The sequence below is a fragment of the Hermetia illucens genome, chromosome 6 (genome assembly GCF_905115235.1).
Source record: "Hermetia illucens chromosome 6, iHerIll2.2.curated.20191125, whole genome shotgun sequence".
NCBI classification, from domain to species: Eukaryota; Metazoa; Arthropoda; class Insecta; order Diptera; family Stratiomyidae; genus Hermetia; species Hermetia illucens.
The window spans coordinates 12,669,690-12,687,952 of record NC_051854.1 but is presented as its reverse complement, the minus strand read 5'-3'; the positions used below and the strand labels follow the sequence as shown (position 1 = coordinate 12,687,952).

At 41.4% G+C, this 18,263-nt stretch overlaps 1 protein-coding gene across 1 annotated transcript in view; it reads left to right on the top strand.

Annotated features, from left to right (window-relative positions):
* The window catches only part of LOC119660622 (synapsin), a 278,142-nt gene that overhangs the window by 245,229 nt on the left and 14,650 nt on the right, over window positions 1-18,263 (top strand). Inside the window, exons 11-14 of the mRNA XM_038069325.1 lie at window positions 1,994-2,214; window positions 10,982-11,078; window positions 17,678-17,845; window positions 17,937-18,204. Coding sequence (XP_037925253.1) covers window positions 1,994-2,214; window positions 10,982-11,078; window positions 17,678-17,845; window positions 17,937-18,204 — 754 coding nt within the window. The remainder of the gene's footprint in view (window positions 1-1,993; window positions 2,215-10,981; window positions 11,079-17,677; window positions 17,846-17,936; window positions 18,205-18,263) is intronic.

Sequence of the window (18,263 nt, the reverse complement as noted above, 5' to 3'; positions counted from 1 at the left end):
CATGCACGATAAATATTCCGAACATATAGACCCAGGGCATCCATTCCCTCCACTACTAGCGCCGGAATTATGCCATCCGGACGAACTTGTATCTATGAAACGAGTTAAGTGTCCATTTTACACGCTCCAGTGATACTATTTTGCATGCCAGATTACAGTCTCTCCGTTGAGGGCTGTATGCCAGATGAGACTTTGGATGTTGCCTGGGAAGTGCATTTTAAGCGCATGGTTTGCAATTTCTTCATCGCTTTCTATGTACCTCCCGGGGCCGATCACTTCCACTGGCATACAGCAGGTCAGCATGTTGGAAGTTTAAGCTTCTGACTACCCCATCAATAACCCACGGTTCTTGTATGAGGTATATAAATGACCGAAGGGGTCTATTTCGGCTCGTCCTTCACCACGAAAAGGTAAGTAATCAACGAACGAGCCTCTAGGAAGTAAATGCCCCTCAGAAATTCTCTGAATACCGGTCTTTGCTGCATGAAAACTTTCTTTGTCTCCATATGAATTTCAGCGTTTTTTTTTTCATTTATTGGCAAATTTTAGTTTTTTTTTTATCGGAAGAAAAAAAGGTATATAGCGAACATTGTTGTAAATATGGAGGTACTTGTATGTTATGCACTCCAGAATCCTTATCTCAATTTTTTTATTGCATATTTTGCTTTTTTCTATTGTATATCTTGCCACATTTCTCCCCCGCCCCCGTACGTTTTACTCCTACATTCGAGACGTTTTAATATTTTAACACGAACATAAGTTTCTCTATGTTTGGATTTCGAAGTGCGCATCCTGTTGCTAATTTCATAAACAACACGTAGATATCCGAATTTTTATTAAAATGACTTAGGGGGATACCCATGACAACAACACATATTTCCAAATTGGCTCTCTCAAGGGTGTGTTAAAGTGTGGAGTTAGGCCTACCGCTCAGGACTACCACTATTTTCCTGTAAGGGCATAACTGAGACCTAATTGACGAAAGTTAGCTTGGCATAGTTTCCTAATCACATTAATAATCATAATTATGTGAGATCAGCGCATCTCATTCAGACAACCACATCTTTTAAGAGCCACAAGAAGATATTTGTAACGAGTTAGCAATCAGCAGTTACGAGTACATTACTTTAAACACGAATTCAGTTATCTTTCCCGGTTTTTTTCATGGCACAGAAATCTTTATCGATTCTTAACTAATCGCTCCTATATTCAACGAATCAGCTCTTTCCCTTTTTATCTACTAACATACATTACCTTCCGTGGTCCTAAAAAAATGAAGGTTGTACTAGAATAGATATTCAGAAAGGGATACCTTTACGCTCCGGCATTCAAAGTATGCATACAGCGTGACCTCTCTATTTAGTCCAGCAAAAGAGTGAATTGATTTGCTGTTTTTTATTTTTATTTATTTATTTTTATTGAGACCATTCTACTGATCTTATTTTCTAATATATGCAGCACAAAAGGCTCCTGGCGTTTCTTGGTCACTCACTTTGAAATCTTCCTGCTCCTTCATCAAATTTGCTTGGACTCTTACGATTACTGGCACAATTCTGTAATGACTCTGATGAAATTATGGCATGGTTCAGTCCTCGTAGTTAATTGTGGTCAACTAAAATGGTCCTTGACTATTCCACAAAGTCATTAAAGTCATACCCCGAAACTACGAGTACTACAAGGATCATCTATCAACATCTTCAATTGAAAGCTTATGGTGTTATCTGGTTGCAAATCAAGTGTAGGATTTACGCTTTTAATTTTCACTTTTATCAACACCGCTATTTTAGCCTTCAAAATCTCGCTATATCCTTAGGAGATCAACCATCACCAACGAGTATTCTATTAACATTCTAAGGATGATAGCTCCAAGATGACCTTCAAAACACGTTTTTATCTATGCAGAAACCCCTTATCTTTTTCACTCATAATTATTATAATTTAGATAATCTAATTGTCTTTTAAACTCAAAAAAACTTTCTATTTTCCTTTACAGTTCAGCTGGGCCAAATTCCCATGTGTACTGAAAGCTGGACACTGTCACGGCGGAGTAGCTACAGCTCGATTGGATAATCAAAGTGCTCTCCAGGATGCCGCCGGCCTTGTAACTGGATCTGTGGTCAACGAAACGCAATGCTATTGCACGATCGAGCCCTACATCGATGCTAAATTTGATGTTCATATTCAGAAAATTGGAAACAACTACAAAGCGTTCATGTAAGTATTATAATTTATGCTGATTAAGGGCCATTCTCAACAGGTTCAATTTATTAAGTGATTGGCGAAATCTTACACTTATTACAAATGGCGCCCAATGTGGGTCATGAGCTCTGAGTTCTGGAATTTAAATTTTGTGCTCCTTCAATAAGATTAGCTGGATCGTCTTTGCTGTGATATTCCTTTCTTTCTTCTTTCCTCATTATAGGGGGGCAATTTCCTTGGATGCTTTTCCGCTAGTCGATCTGAAAAACGATATAGCATTAGATATCAAATTTCCTCATGATTCCTTGATATTAAAACAAGAACTTCGATTTTTTCTGAATTACGTTTACTATATTTTCGTCGTCTTTCAAAACAAGAAGGTATTGAGTTACTTGTTTCAAACTAAATATAGTAGCAACGAAAATTTCAATCGGAGGAGAATCGGTTTTATTTTACTCTGATCCGATACAATAATCTACGCTTCCTCTTGAAAATTTACCTTAATTTCTCAATTTACTGACAATGATTAACTTTCACAAACATAACGCATTCCGTTACTTAGAAAGCAGAACTCTCTGGATTTTTAGGCTCAAAAGGAGGAAGTTCCAATCCTGCAAAACAATCCTTAATTTGACTCTCTATCTTGCGAGAGCGTTTACTTCAAATGAACTTTTGTTAACGCAAAATCAATTTGGTGTCGAATTCCACACGATAAATTTTTATGGTCCCGGTCCCAGTACTTTTTATTGCACTTTAATACTTTTGCGGGTAAGATTGTTTTAGTAAGTACTCAGATCTTGGACTGGCATTGTTCGGTAGTCACCATTCTTGTTCTTTCATATCACTTTTAATTTTCCATTTACGTTTCGGGAGATTACGTAATTTTCTGGTTACATTTACTTTAAAGGTATTTTCTGCATCTGATTGGTTTTGAATTCGAACTTGTTTCAATACCTATCAAGCGGACTGACGGTGTTGTCCGAATGAGCCATTTTTTCCGATTATAGACTTCATCCCCAGGTGATGGTTTAGTTGACAGTGACCTGTGAATATTCCTACTATAATCCAGAGGTTCTTTTTGAGAAGGGTTAAACAGTCTTTTAAGCGCTGCAACTTGGACTGCTCTATTCCTCGTAGCTTCACCCAATACGTCCCCAGCCGCTCCTCTCCCTTTTTCAATGTCACTATGAACTTGTTTTCGGTTCCACAGAAAGGTTTTCGTCCATATAGAGGTGTACCTGCTCCTTTTCCGGGCAGTTGGTTCGCTGCTTCTTTACCTTCTAATTCAACATGATCTCGAACCCAAAGTATCCAGACCTTATTGTACGAAGTGAGGATGTTCAGTCTGGCATGACATCCACATAAAAGTTTGGAGTTCACCTGGTTCTAAATCGCCGCTAGGCTGTCGGTGAGAATAGGAATGTTCTGCCCCCTGTAGTTCCTTTCGAGTTTGAAGGAAGTACATCTGCCTATGGTGTATATTTTCGCCTGTACTGCACTACTGCCATTACCCATTGGTTGAAAGTGCGTTTCCCTTGGAGCAATGACCCCGGTGCCAGCTCGCTCTGCTCTAGGAGATACGTCAGTGTACCAAGTAATCAGTTGCCGATTTAAGCCGTATGGTAATTCCACGTCGTCCCACTTTGCCTTATTACTCCAACTCTAAACATTCTTGTCATGTTAGCCCTTGTCATCAGTAATTCGCGATACCGACAACAAAAAATGTCAATCTTCCTTCGATTTAGGTAGCTTCCCGCCTCACTGATACTGCTGGCCATTTTTGACCCCCATTTTTTTCTTGCTATAGACTGGCAAGTCATTAGAGCCTCCGCAGCTTTCCGACAAGTGTTTCCAACATGCGTCCTCCATGCGTCTTGTGTAATTCCCAAATATTTGACCTCTGTTTCTCGTTTCACTTCCATGCCATGTAATCTTATGGTTTTCAGCGATCAAGTGAATGGTACTATGGTGGTTTAGGCTGGCTTGGCTGGCTGGCTTGATATACAGTCCCGCTTTCCTAACTCTTTGAACAGTTTGGATTCTATCGCATAGAGCGTCCTGGTATTTGCCTTTACAAATTAAAACAATGTCGTCACTTTAACCCTGGACTTGTATTCTAGTATTTTTCAACTCTTCTAGGAGTTCATCCCCTAACATACTCCACATAAGCAGCGACACCTTGGGGACAACCTTGAGTAGTATTTATGACAGTAAAATTTATGTTTGCCGATTTTGGCCATTCGGGAAGCTCTGGTCCCATGCGGCTCGGGACATCTTGTATCTCTATGTGCGATGTGTTATCGAATGCTCCGTCGATGTTCAAAAGCGCACACGGAGCTATTTCCTTTGTTTCTATGGCATCCCGCACTACATCCATCAGCTGTTCAGAAGCTTCATTGTCCTTCCCGGTAAACGTATTGAAACTGCTGTAGGGTATTAAACATTAGAAAGTTATTACCAATATAATTGTCTTTGACCTTCTCCACAATTTTGAGTACGAACAATGTTAGGCAAATCGGTCTGATTGATTTGATGATAATTTCTAGGCCTCTCTGAGAAGCTGCATCTACTACGGGTGATTTCAATGATTTAAAAAGCCCCACTGCTAACCATACTCCCGCTTTCAAACATACCTCCTTTGCTAGTTCCTCGTTCTCCTTTCTTCCTCTTTCGTTCGTTATTTCTGCGTCAAGCCGAGTGTTATCGCCTTCAGCCGGGGGTAGGTTCCCGGGATATGAGTTATGAGAAGCAGATATAGCATGTGTTCCTCATTCTCGGTAAATATCCCATCTCCCTTCTCATAACAAACAGAAGCTATTGCCCTGTCTTTGGATATAGCTTTATATAGCCTGGTTGTTTATGTGGTATGTTCGATTCTTTCATAGAATTCCTTGAAGCTGTTCCGCTTTCCTTTTCCTTTTACCCGGTGAAAGAGTTTTCGGACTTCTATTGTCATTGTGGCTAGGTTCCACCAGGGTATATCCCTTGATGAATTAATTGTCTTAGCCACACAAGTTGGTCTCATATACGCCAATGAGTTCTTGAAGTCTTCTATCACTGTTTCCAGTTCCATTTCGCTCTTGATATCACCGGCCTTTTATGGATGAGCCATGTTGTTTCTCAGGTGCGTTGGGTAGGAGTCCCAATCCAGACCCCTGGCATTCCTGATTATTCGTTTTATTTCTGAGTTGCCCTTAATGTCGAAGCCATTTATTCTATGATCCGACGTAGAGGGTTCATCCGAAGTCGTTCAATTCTTAACCAGCCCGTTAGTCAGAGTATTCCCTAGAATTATGTCCAGTACTTCTGGTTTAGTGCGAATGTTGGAATGGTCCCTATGTTATATATTTCTAACTAATTGTTAAGAATAAATTGAAGAACCTGAAGTGACGTCTCCTGGGGAGGAGCCGTGACGTTTAATTCCCTCCAGGGATGGGTCATTTACCCCAATCATGCGGAGTCTACCCTTGTCCTCCATCTTGCTTCTGAAGACTCATGATAATCGCGTATGAGAATCATCATTCTGAGCAGCCAAAAAGCATTTCATCCCCAGCATATGTCGACGATTCCACTCCTTCCTAGCCTGGAAATTTAGGAACTATAGTCCTAAGCCATTCCGCCGTGTCTTCCGTCGCGCAGTCTACTAGTATATGACCTACTGGAAAGCGTATTCTGATGAACACAAGCTTCGTGCTCGATCCCTTTAAATCTGCCTAGTGATAAGATCTTTGTTAGTTTTTTGTTCCTCACGAATGGGTGTTTCCCCTGGAAACATGTTTGGGAGTATAGTTATGCTAATGCCCTTTCACCGCATTAGCATAGCTAATGGCGGACTTCCTAATTCCTGCCACATTTTACGTTTAGGTTTGCGTTTTTTTTTTGGGAGCATTCGCACCATGCGACCTAATCTCCGTTGCTTCCCGCTTCCTTAGTCACGATAAAGATAGCTTAGGTCTGTTCCGATCCTCCTTAAGGGCCTCTTCCGGTTTTATGACTTTTTTCAGATACTGTAGACACCATTTAGCACCTGCGCCTCTGAGGCTTGTCTCCTTCCTAACGTCTGATATCGCTTTCGCTTGTCCTTGCTTTTTGAGCAGTCGTCTTTATTGGCTGTAGTCCTTGCGGTAGGCTAATGTTGACCTTGGCTTTACTGTTTGACCTCCCAAATTCTCCTTTTTTGTATGTACTCCACGCTCCAAGGTCTCAGTGTTTCGGAGATATGCCGCCGCCTCGTTAGCCAATTTGTGTGCGGTACGGGGTCTCGCTTGTTTGTTTTTAGTTTATTTCTATGTTCATTGGTGTACTCATTTAGTTCCCATGAGTATGGGGAATAGTATGTCCGCCATGTCACAGCCCTCGTAGCATGGTAAGGTTTAGGCTTACTCACGAAGGCGACGAAGGGATCGGGGAAGATATTTTTAGATTCCCCAGTCTAGACCCGTGGTGTTTTGTTAATGGTAGGGTCACCTCGTGCAGGATGTGGCTATCACCACTCACTAATCGTTTCTGCAGATGAGTGGCTTGGCTCCGGGCACATATTGCCCTCGGAGAGAAACATATCACCGTCAGAGAGAGATACGTGAAAGTGGTTATAAAAATGCGTTTAAATATCTTCTTGGTATGGTCCAAAAACCGAATCGTACCGTAATCTGATCATTCTGCTGAACTGCTATTGTTATGCCAGATTGCTATGGTTGTTCTACTAGTCTACCCTCCTTAGTAAACAGATTGAAGGACACACTGAACTGAAGAGTCAACTCTCATGCCAATAAGGCATGATTTGCTTGCGGTAAAGAAATGTATAGGGCTATCAGCTAAGAGCATAGTGAGCTCCCTCAATTGATCATCAAATATCGCGATTTCTTTAATGGGGTCATAGATACTCCCCAAGAGGCTACCAAAGTGTAGAAATTTTTAGCCATTTTTATTGCGCTCTTATTTTATATAGAAGCTTTTAGCACTGCATCATCCTATTTCCGAGGACTCTTTTTAAGGTTTTGTTTGTAAAACAAAACCTTATTAAAATCGGTTTACTGTCTGTCTGTCTGTCCGTCTGTCTGTCTGTCTGTCTGTCTGTCTGTCCGTCACACGCATTTTTCTCGGAGACGGTTATAGCGATTGACACCAAATTTGGTACAAAGGTGGGAACTGTAGTGAGTTACATCCTCTTACGACGAATTTAAGGGGGGGTCCCCATACGTGCAAAAGGAGGGTGTAAATTTTTTTTTCATCAAATATAGTCATGTGGGGTATCAAATTAAAGGTCTCGGTTAGTACTTTTTGAAGCCGGTATTAGTTTTGACTTTTGCTGAAAAGGTGGGGAGTGCGGGGGGTGGAAAGTGGTCATTTTTTTAACGAACCCATTCTCAGGAACTACTCAACCGAAAAATCTGGAAAAAATCAGGGGGCTGCCACTATATGGTGCCTAGGCTCCGAAATACCCTCCATATCGATACCTGTTCAAATAAAGTTAATAATAGTATATTACTAAAACTTTAAGTAATTGACAAGAAAACCCCCCTTAAGTTTACCCCAGAATCACAAAATTTTGCAGCAATGAAGGCAATAGTATAGATCATGATCCTGCCAAATTTGGTGAAAATCGCACTATTACTAACAAAGTTATACTAGGTCAAATCTGCGCTCCTCTGCAAATTCAAGACTATGAATGTGAATATCACTTGAAAGTGGGTATTTTCACATAATATATGCATATTTTACGCGCTACATGCTAATGGGACAAATGCACACCCAAATCTCTTTATAAAAGAAATACACAAAACCTTTCATACCTGAAGCGTCTAGCTTCCGGTTTCCCGACTTGTTTTCTTTTCTAAACAAAACGGCGTCTCCCAATCAATCAAGAGTGAATTCTTCAATACGCCTTCCTCGTCGATATTATTAGCATACGATGGACAGGAAAAACTACATGCAGGAAAACTACCTCCATCTTAAGTGCTTCCACGAACTAGGACGGCCAATAACTCGAAACTTATACCCAAAGTGCAATCCTCACTATGATGACTAACTCCCACCAGTAACGCGCTTTTTATCAATTGATTTCTCCAAACTAAAATTTTGGTTTTAGATGTAAATATATATTTCGAGAGCGACCTGAATCGGCATCTATTTGATGTCCGTAATAAACGCTACCGTACAGATTGAGCCCTCTTCAATAAGGAATGGCAATATCAGCATGTTGCCAATATTTGAGCTAACGCACCCCTTTGTCGCGACCATTTTTAAAGTTCATGCGCCAGGCGAATCTAGTTGAACCATGCCCTACTTTGGGGCTTTGACGTTAAATTTACCTCTAAATAGGTTTCGCCCTCTTGTATTTCGGATTTCATCCTTTGAAACGTCGCTTATCTTGATAGGCAATTTCGGTGGGAATGCCCTGGCCACAGTGGGAAAAGTCATAAAGAGTGACGGCATCTCAACCCCAAATAGCATCAGAAAAAAATGTCTCAGTATACCATGATGTTCGCCTTTACTTCGATACCGCCGGCTGAGAAGCAACAACTCAGTTCTTGCTTCTTATATCACCTACCCCATTAATTCGTGAGCAGTTGTTTACAAAATGCAGATCATCCTGCTCTTATTTCAATACCTGTATCACTTCGAGCTAGATCTTCTTTGCACTTACCGTGGCCTTTGCAGAGAAAGCGGTATTCTCCCGACACGCACGACTTCTGACTCGCCATGCTTGCATTTCAAAGTCCTTCTGCCCTGCCCTTGAAATACCCATGCCAAGGGATCTTACCTAATTAATTGCAACCCAGAATTAAAACCGATTTTCTCCGTGTTCTACAGTTGATCCTCAAGATCTTTATTTTCTCCCTTCTTACTTCACCGTTTTCTGAATGAAATTGGCTATAACCAGTTTTTACCTTTTAGTGTCGAAAATCTCACTTTGAGGTTGGTGACATCTGATAAGCCCGTTTGATCGCTTAATTTGCTTATTCCAAGTCCTCAAGACAATCCTAACATTTTATTTTAAGGATGAACCCGGATTCAAGACTGCAAGTTACCCCTTATTCAAAACTACCAAGTGGATTTCAGATCTAGCTTGGTCCTGTTGTGGACTTCTTGAAAAATTCCCACAAAAGAGAGCCCCCTATTGCTAGGTTCGATGAGGAACGTCTCTGCCCATGGTTTGCCCTTTCGGCTATTACAGTTGATTTCAAGTTTGTTAAGCTTTGAGACCCTTCCAAGTGTTATCCTCCTTAGACTCCTTACTTCGATCTCTACATAGTCGGTGTTAAAATTCATGGCGAAAATTATTCAAACAATCAACGTAAAGCTTCTGGCTTAGTGGACGATTCTTCCCATACTCAAGAAACTTTCAAATTTTACGTTATTTGATTCGAGATATCCCATTTTAGGGAAACATCAATCGAATTGATCTTCCATTAACAAGTTGCAATGCGAAGATTGCAGGGTCAAGCAGCTTTGAAAATCATATGTCCCAGTGATTTTCTGAGGAAGTCAAGTGTAGTACTAGCCTTCAGACATGCTAGCAATACTCACAATAAAGAAGACGTGAAATGCTAGAAATTTGTTGCAGATTGAGAATAACAAAAAACTGAACTTTGATGCTATACCAGATATATTTCTGGAGCTGTTTAAGCCACGCTTAGTAGATGGGATCTTTGTTACGATATGGAAACATCAGGAGTTAGTATTGTTGCTTAAAGTTGGGAAGCGGAATGGCGAACCATCCTTGTACTGCATCACATACTAGCGAGACCTGATGAGATATCATTTTGATCCCGACCCCTTTTTCCCGAATAATACTTACCTTTGGCCTTCCATAGCAAAAACCAAAAGATATGTGCTATTTACACGTGGATCGCCTTAAGAGTATGTGGCGGATTCAGAACCATCTACGGCACAGGCGATAGCTCGAATAATGTCGATCTTCCAGTAATAGGTGAAAGGAATAATAGTGGACCGGGTGGTAGCAACTATTTGGGGGGGGGGGGGGGGGGGCGAACTCAGAGATTAAGTCCCAATATCAACTGGACCTAGAAATAACACGGAAAAAAACAAACCACAATTTCACGTAATTCCTCACGGGGTATGCTGATATCGGCAAAGGTTCCAACTTGACAGTTCGCCTAACTACCCCAGTTCCAACAGTATCCTGGATGGCCCAAAGCATGCCTTCTTCCGTTTTCCTTGATTCGTGGACCCTTGCTCATTTTTTGACAGAGCCGGGGCCTGTCCTAACACGGAATCTGTCACCAAGAGAAATGAGGTAGGATTTGGCTTAATCGAGTAACTCCTATGATTCCCTACTTATCTCTTTCACAGATTTCTAGATTTTATTGTCCTTTTGCTGAGGATAGTATTAAAAGTAATGCTTCAAATCGTCCTCCTTTATCTGGTCTTAGAAGAAGCATGCTATGTAAATAATATGGAGAAGTTAACCTGATAGCATTCCTCGAACAACTTAGCCTTTTAAGGTTTCTAGTTTTATTCCCCATATGTACCTAAATTTTCCAGCAAATACAAGTGGTTTTGGTTGACATCTAAAATCTTACACGCAACAGGCTAAGTTTGGAAAAGAAGTTTACTTCTTCAATAACTTGTATTCCAACATTACTTATAAATCTCAGAGTGTGCAATTCATGCTGTACCCAATATATACAAGCGTTCAGATAACGATAAAATCACAGCCACACAACTTTCCTCATCTTTACCACCAGACCAGGCTCCATAATCACCACTAACCATCAATATTGATCATTTAAAATTTTCTTTTCTTCATTATTTTCAGGCGTAAATCAATTTCAGGCAATTGGAAAACCAACCAAGGTTCAGCGATGCTTGAACAAATTACCATGACGGAAAAGTACAAGCACTGGGTAGACGAGGTAAGTGAAAATCTGAAATGATGCCAAGCTGAATCCCAGACAACTAAAATGTATGCACAATGGAGAGTAACTTATCTTTCAGTATCTATTTATTGTATTGCTTTTGAGTATTTTCTAAATTGTCTGAATAGTTTTAAGGAGTTTCGTAGAGATGCATCATTAGTAGTGGAAAAGTTAGTTTCATAACGTGAAGGCTATTCTTCAGTGTTGGAGTGATTTGGCACCGCTGAAGGGACCAATGATATTGAAGTTCCTTCATCCTCATTGCGGTTTCGAATTATTCAATTGAAAACGATTTTCCGTAAACAACACGTTCCGGCCAAAATTATGTCAGTTAGTAGGTCCATTAAATTACATGGCATAGAGGTGAAACGAGTAACAGAGGTAAAATATTTGGGAATCGCACTTGACCAAAAACTACACTGGAAAACACATGTTGAAAACATATGTCGGGAAACTGCAAGGGTTCTGATGACTTGCAGGAAAATGCTGCACTGGATATACGCTGTAATAGTCAGACCAATGATTACCTATGGGGCAGTAATCTGGGCAGAAAGAACGGAACTCAGCACAATTGTGAGGCGGAGAGCAGCCTAAACCGAAGGAAAATAAAGGTAAACTAAGAGAGCATAGCATTGCCATACATGCAACTGATTACCTAGTATTGTGACGGATCCCTTACGACAGAGGGAGCAGGCACTGGGGTCACTGATCCAAGGAAAATTCACTTGGAACCAATGGGTAAGCACACTAGCATACTTCAGGTGGACATATTATATATGCCATAGACAGATGTGCCTCCTTCGAACTCGAGAGGAATTATAGAGCCAGAACATTGCTATTCTAACCGATAGCCAAGCGGCTATTATGGCACTTAGGTCCCATCAGGTGAATTCGAAACTGGTATGGGAATGTCTTAACAGACTGAAGACACTCGACTCGCGCAATGTCTAGATATTCTGGAATCCAGGCCACATTGGCTTAGGAGGCGATGAAGCAGCGGACGATCTGGCCAGGAAAAGAGCACCGACGCCACTATACGAACCAGAGCCATTCTGTGGAATTCAAAAAAGAGATAAATGAAAACGAACTGTTACGGAAAATTTATTGGGCGAATTTACGAGCAATGGAACAGTTTAGGATGCTCGCACGAACCCAAGTGCTCGAAGCCTCCGGATCGTAGTGAGAGTACTCACTGGTCACTTCAGACTAAACTATCATCTGAGGAAACTAGGGATATCTATCTGTAGATTCTGTAAGGAGAGTGATGAAACCTCCGTACGTGTTCTGGGACAGGGTCCGCCAAAGTAGGTTCAAGCTCCTGGGAGAATACTTAGTACCAGTTGCCGGTTTTAGGTTCAAGGGACATACTATAGTTAATAGGGGTACTATCTTCAGTAAAGGGGCACACTAGTTAACGGTATCCCTATTATTAGTTGGTAGGTCATTGTGCGGTATCATGGCTACATCTAGCACGTAACATGAGGTAACAGTATATGTTGTCAGTAACCCTTTTCTTGAGCTTCTCAAGGTTGTTGTCACTTTTAAGACGACGCCTCTATTGGTATTTTTGACATTCTGTACTTTTTCTTAGTAAAACTTTTCTATATGGTTCGTGCAGAAGACGACATGCCTCACCTACAAGGGTAAAGCTCAATAGCACTAAGAGCGTTTACAGGATTATTCCAGATGAGGCAGCATGTGCTATTAAAAAATTGGTCCCAATATATATGTATATATTGGGGATAAAAGTATGCAACGCTTTCAGGGCAATCCTGGGAAGCTGCATTTGTTATTGTAAGAATAGTGGCAATAGATATCTGTTAAGTCGGTTAGTGTTAAAACACAAACTATGATTTCAGTCCTCCAATTCTAGGATCAGAGAAGCCGTGCCGATTTTCCTTTTCTAGGTAGTCAAGTATTGTCTACACGTGTCCAATGGCGAGCCTTCGTTAGAATTGTGTTGATCCTGATTATCCGATCTGTACTGTCATATGCTCGAAATTCCCCTTATTTTTTTCATCAATATACTTGACGTCTCAGGTTGTCGTAATTCTATCTCTCCATTCTTCTGTCTCGTCTGGTTAACTACATGTGTTAGCATGTGCAGGAGCCAATTGCGCTCTGTACTATTTCGCTGCTGTCGCTTTTTGCGAACTTTATGTCTGGAATTTGTTGGGCACGGTATTTTTTACTCCGTTCGACACCTGAATGTGGTTTCAACCACCTCACCCGACGACCTCCTGAAGTTTATGCGCTGCTCACCCCCAGCCCAATTGGTCGGTATGCCGAACTCCAACTCTTCCGGTTCCGCCACATACAACAGGATTGGTTTTACCACCCTTACAATAAGCAGTCCAGGTGGTCTTTGGTGACTTCGGTAGTAGAACAAAATCATGTCTCTTGCAACGGGCCGGAAACACTTCTACCACTATGAATGATTTTAGCCACCAACTTCCGGGGTTTTGTCCCGAATCCAGTCTAATCCCGAAGTCTTATTATCCCCAATTCTTTCACAGATCTTTCGAAGTTCCTCCTTGTTTACCCCAGGGATCGAAAAGACGCCTTGTTGAACCAGTGGCTGTGATCTACTTTTTTCGTGTTGTGGAAAAAACCGGCAATTATTTTAAACAAAAGTCAGTCAGTACGCCTCTTAGGGTAATTTTCCCCAGGAATCTTGTTCAGTACAACTTGGTTGAATGGGATCAACGGGATATTTTTTGTCACGAGGTACAATTGCCTGAAGCAATCCCGTTTATTTTCTCGTATGGCTTTTTCATGCTACTTTGAAAATCGCGATGTTCTTTTTCCAGCTTCAGATGATCCGGTTTCCCTCTTCTCGTTTGAAAAACTCTCCTCGCTTACAGACACGATAATCTCAACAGCGAGATTTACTGGTTCCGCTAGTAGTTTTGTGTCTTACTGTGGTGGAAACACTGCCGCAATATTTTAGTCCTGCATGCCCAGATTACCCGATGGCGTTACAGGTTCCCTTTTCCGACGTCATTCCGCTCTACCGCGCGAAGAATGTGCCCTCCTCGAAAGCTACAGCGGATCAACCAACTATCTTGGTTTTTTTGCACTTGTGTTACGCATTCGACTGTTACCTCCTGCGTTTCCAATGTTGAGAAAAAATGGATTGGTTGTTACGAGGGGGGGGGGAGAGAGGTTAGCTCACTCACCGGGCGATCCTTCCCGCCAAGGAAGTACTGAGGTTACTGAGAACGAGGATTAAGCCTAACCCTCTGCCTCAGGAGGTGGGCACGCATCCGAAGTTGGCAAGATTTGTTTCTTAGTGCTCATCACTCGGCATCACCACTCCAATGCCCACGCATTGAAATCGACGCCAGTAATTGTAGGGCTTTGGTCTCTAGCGTACAACACCAAGCTGTCTACAATCTCCTCATATTGCGCTAGTTTTGCATTAGAAAGGGCGTAACAGCTGCATGTAAGGACGATCACTCCCGCGAGTGCCATTATTTTTTGTTCGCTTTTCCACATACATAGTACTACCATAATTTCGATAACGTTTGCAGATTATCATTACATCCTCATTCGACTCTCGAATGGTTTACAAGAGCAGCACATGAGCCACCTCACAATGGTTGAGGTTGGTTTGTATCAACCTCATTTAACAATACGATTCAGTTCCCTTCTATATGATGGACTTTACCGATCATCTGCAAAGTGTTGGTGGTTCAGCCCCTTTTTTCCTTTGTACAGCATGCATCGTGGATCTTCACACTTCTTGCAACTGTTGACTAGTCGATGCTGCTCCAAAGTCACCGAAATCTGACACCAACTAAGAACTTTTTCCGGAATTTTTGCTACCACAGGTTTCTTCCCTGAGGAGGCCTTGTTTAGTTGTACGCCGTTTATTGAACAACAAATTCAATGATAATGTCGCTACTCCGTTTCTCCGCAATAGCGCAATATGAGGATCACGCGTGGGACTAATTTCCACTCCACAATAACCTTCTGTAATATTAAATACCCCAGTAGCCAAAATTTTCATTACTGAGGCACTACAATCACTAAATATTGGCGGTCGAAAGCTTGCTTGCTCATTCTCAAAAACCTTTTCTGGGTTCCCCAAGCCATACACTGTAAAAAAAATTTTTTTTAAACCACTTTAATTGATTTGATTTCTTGGTATCCTCGGTCGATTTTTGTACTGATGTTTACATGTGCATGCCCCATTCACACAAAAGAATGCGCCTGACAAGAGTTTGGAAACTCCACACAGGATTCTGGTCCTTTTGCAGATTGCTATGCTAAGTATCGTCCTTACCACTCCGTGCATCATAGAGACTGTGGTCATCCATTGTTCCTTTCTCCTCTGGTCGCAATAAACCGGAAAATATTTTAAGACCATCGCATAAATGATCTTTTAACCTTGTCGTCTTTCTCTACATTTGGGCATTTATAAATTAAATATTGAAAAATTCGGCTTTGATGCGAACTGCACATTTCTCGGCCATGAAGGGAATATCAACTTCAACTTTTTTGATAGCTTCCTTCTTTTAAAGATTGTATGCGACTTCATTTCAGAAATATCGCGGATAATTCATTTCGTTCCCTGGACTGTTATCACCCGTAGAAAATGGCTTGCTGTAGTGGGCTTTTTGTCAGCACCAGTTCTGTTAAGTGTTGTTTCGGAGTACCGACAGATACCCGGGTTTTTGGGTGTTTCCCCAGGATCTCACCTGTTTGACCACAGAGTTTTTCATTTGTAGCTTTGGAACTCTCGCTTAATTAGGAGAAAGCACCATTCAGGGTTCCTTGATACCTTTGACGAAGAACCTAGATCATAACCGACAAGTCGATCTTTATGCGTGGCATGGATAACGCTTCTATAGCAAGAAGAGGAATCACCAAGAAATTTCTGTTATTCACTTTTTCGCTCATATTGATGGTAAAGATTGAATTTTCAGTCCCACTCCGTGAAAAGTTGCAAAATCTATGGAGTGGAAGGGAACAACTTTCCAACCCTAAAACAATCATGGCACCTCCAAGTGGATTCTTTTTATTTCGTCATTGTGAAGTTTGAATTGTTAGCCCTACCTCGTGAGGAGAAAAGAGGGGTAGAAGAAAAGTAGAAGCAATGTGGGGAGGTCCCATCTTCTAATCCTGTTAATAAGCATAGCGTACAAGCAAGGTGAGGTGAGGCAGCATCTGATGAGTTACCACTGCCCTGGATGAAACCGGTAGTCCTTGTTTTTGAATGCTTGGGTGCTATTCCCCAAAGGAGAGGTGGAGCAAATAACGTGCTCTCCATTTGGTCCGGTACAACATTATGTGGATGTGGACTAAGGATCCCTCATATCCTAAACAACGATTTTCATTCTTGAGGCTATTTTTACTAACTAGATTCCGTCCATTTCCCTGTCACATATTGTTAGTATTTCACCATGGCCTCAGCCTGGAGAGAGGATAAGATCAGCATGGTGCCATTTTCTAGCTCCGATTTCTATTTCCTATACACGATCTTCTAACTAAGATTTATTGCTATTCAAAAGTGATAATTACTCTTGCCATATAGCGTTCATTCGCATCAGCTTTCCAAGAATCTGTCCCCCATAAAAACCACAAATAGAAAAACCCAACAAAATCACAACTCTTGAAGTTGTACAACCAATTCGAATTGTATTTATTACTTCAAGGCGCCAGGTCCGTAGTAAATCATTATATAATTTTCCAAAGATGGTCAATACCACAGCGGACATACCACATACTCTCAGATGAAAATAGATACATTCTGATTGCACTGAACGATACGCTAAAATGGGAATGGATGCCACTAAATATTCAAATTTAACCGCATCGGATGCCCCTCAATGGCGTGGGCTTGTCTGCCGTCGATTGAATGCCATTTCAAACCGCAAACCTAGAGATTAACAAACAACTTTCCTTTACAACAATATGGAAATCTGTCGGCATAGTACGTAGATATTTGCAACGATTTGCTCAGCATTTGTGGATTCTGTTCGGACTACAGAAATATGGTACAGACGTGGGGGACGCGTCTACATTAGTTTTGTTAGAGAGTGCAGATGAGGAATTGAATTGAAGTCGTGGTTTGTTTATGACTCCTTCGAGGGCAGTTGTGTGGCTCATCTTATTAAGTTTTGGATATATGCAGAAAATTGGCAGGGGGAATTACTTCACCTGTCCTCATTCAACCGCAACATTTAGTAGTTGAAGCTGGAGTGGGTCAAGCCGAACTATCAGTCTTAATTCTGGATTTACAACATGGTCTACCCTCGCTTGGCGCTTCTGTGAATAAGTCATGTCTATTATTGATATTGAATCCAACCGACATTGATCAGATAAATACGCTTCAATTACCTCATCATCTGCAACAGTCATATTGCAGCTGATAAGATAACCTCTTAGCAATACTAATTGGAATGCTATTTCCCCAGCTCAGCGCTCCATAGAAATGAACAACAAATATGGTCTCTGCAAATATTAGTAAAGAAGATGTTGTGCTAATATTTTAACAAACAATGATACTATCTTAGAAACGCATGAATAATATCTAATCCAGTTGGTCATCCATATGTTCACATTGCAAACACAAACATTCATTTTTCCAGGTGTCCGAGCTCTTTGGAGGTATGGAAGTATGCGGTCTTAATATCATAGTTGGAAAAGATGGCCGAGAGCACATCCTAAGCGCTTCAGATAGCACGTTCCAACTAATGGGAGATACTCAAGAAGACGATAGACGCCACATTGCTGATTTGGTTACGTCTAGAATGCAAGTATGTATTTGCATATGACACTCCCTCAATTCTCAGTCTCGATTCCCGAATCCTGGGGAAACAAGTTACAAATAATATTATCTTTTGCCAGCATGTATGCCGGCCGCCAATGTCGAAGACAACCTCACGAACTTCGATGTCATCACGCGGCGGAAGTCCCACTGAGGAAACACCACCGGCCCCAGCAGGACCACGTCCTGCACCTATGGGAGGACCACCACCAATCCCTGAAAGGACTTCACCAGCCGTCGGGTCAATTGGCCGCTTGAGTAATCGAAACAGTATCTCAGATGCAACTGATGAACCACCATCAGATAAAGCTCCAACATTAGGATCGTCTGGTCGACGAGATTCACAAGGTAAACAATTACTTAAGCAATACAGATTTTTTTTTCCATTAAAACCTCATTTCATAACA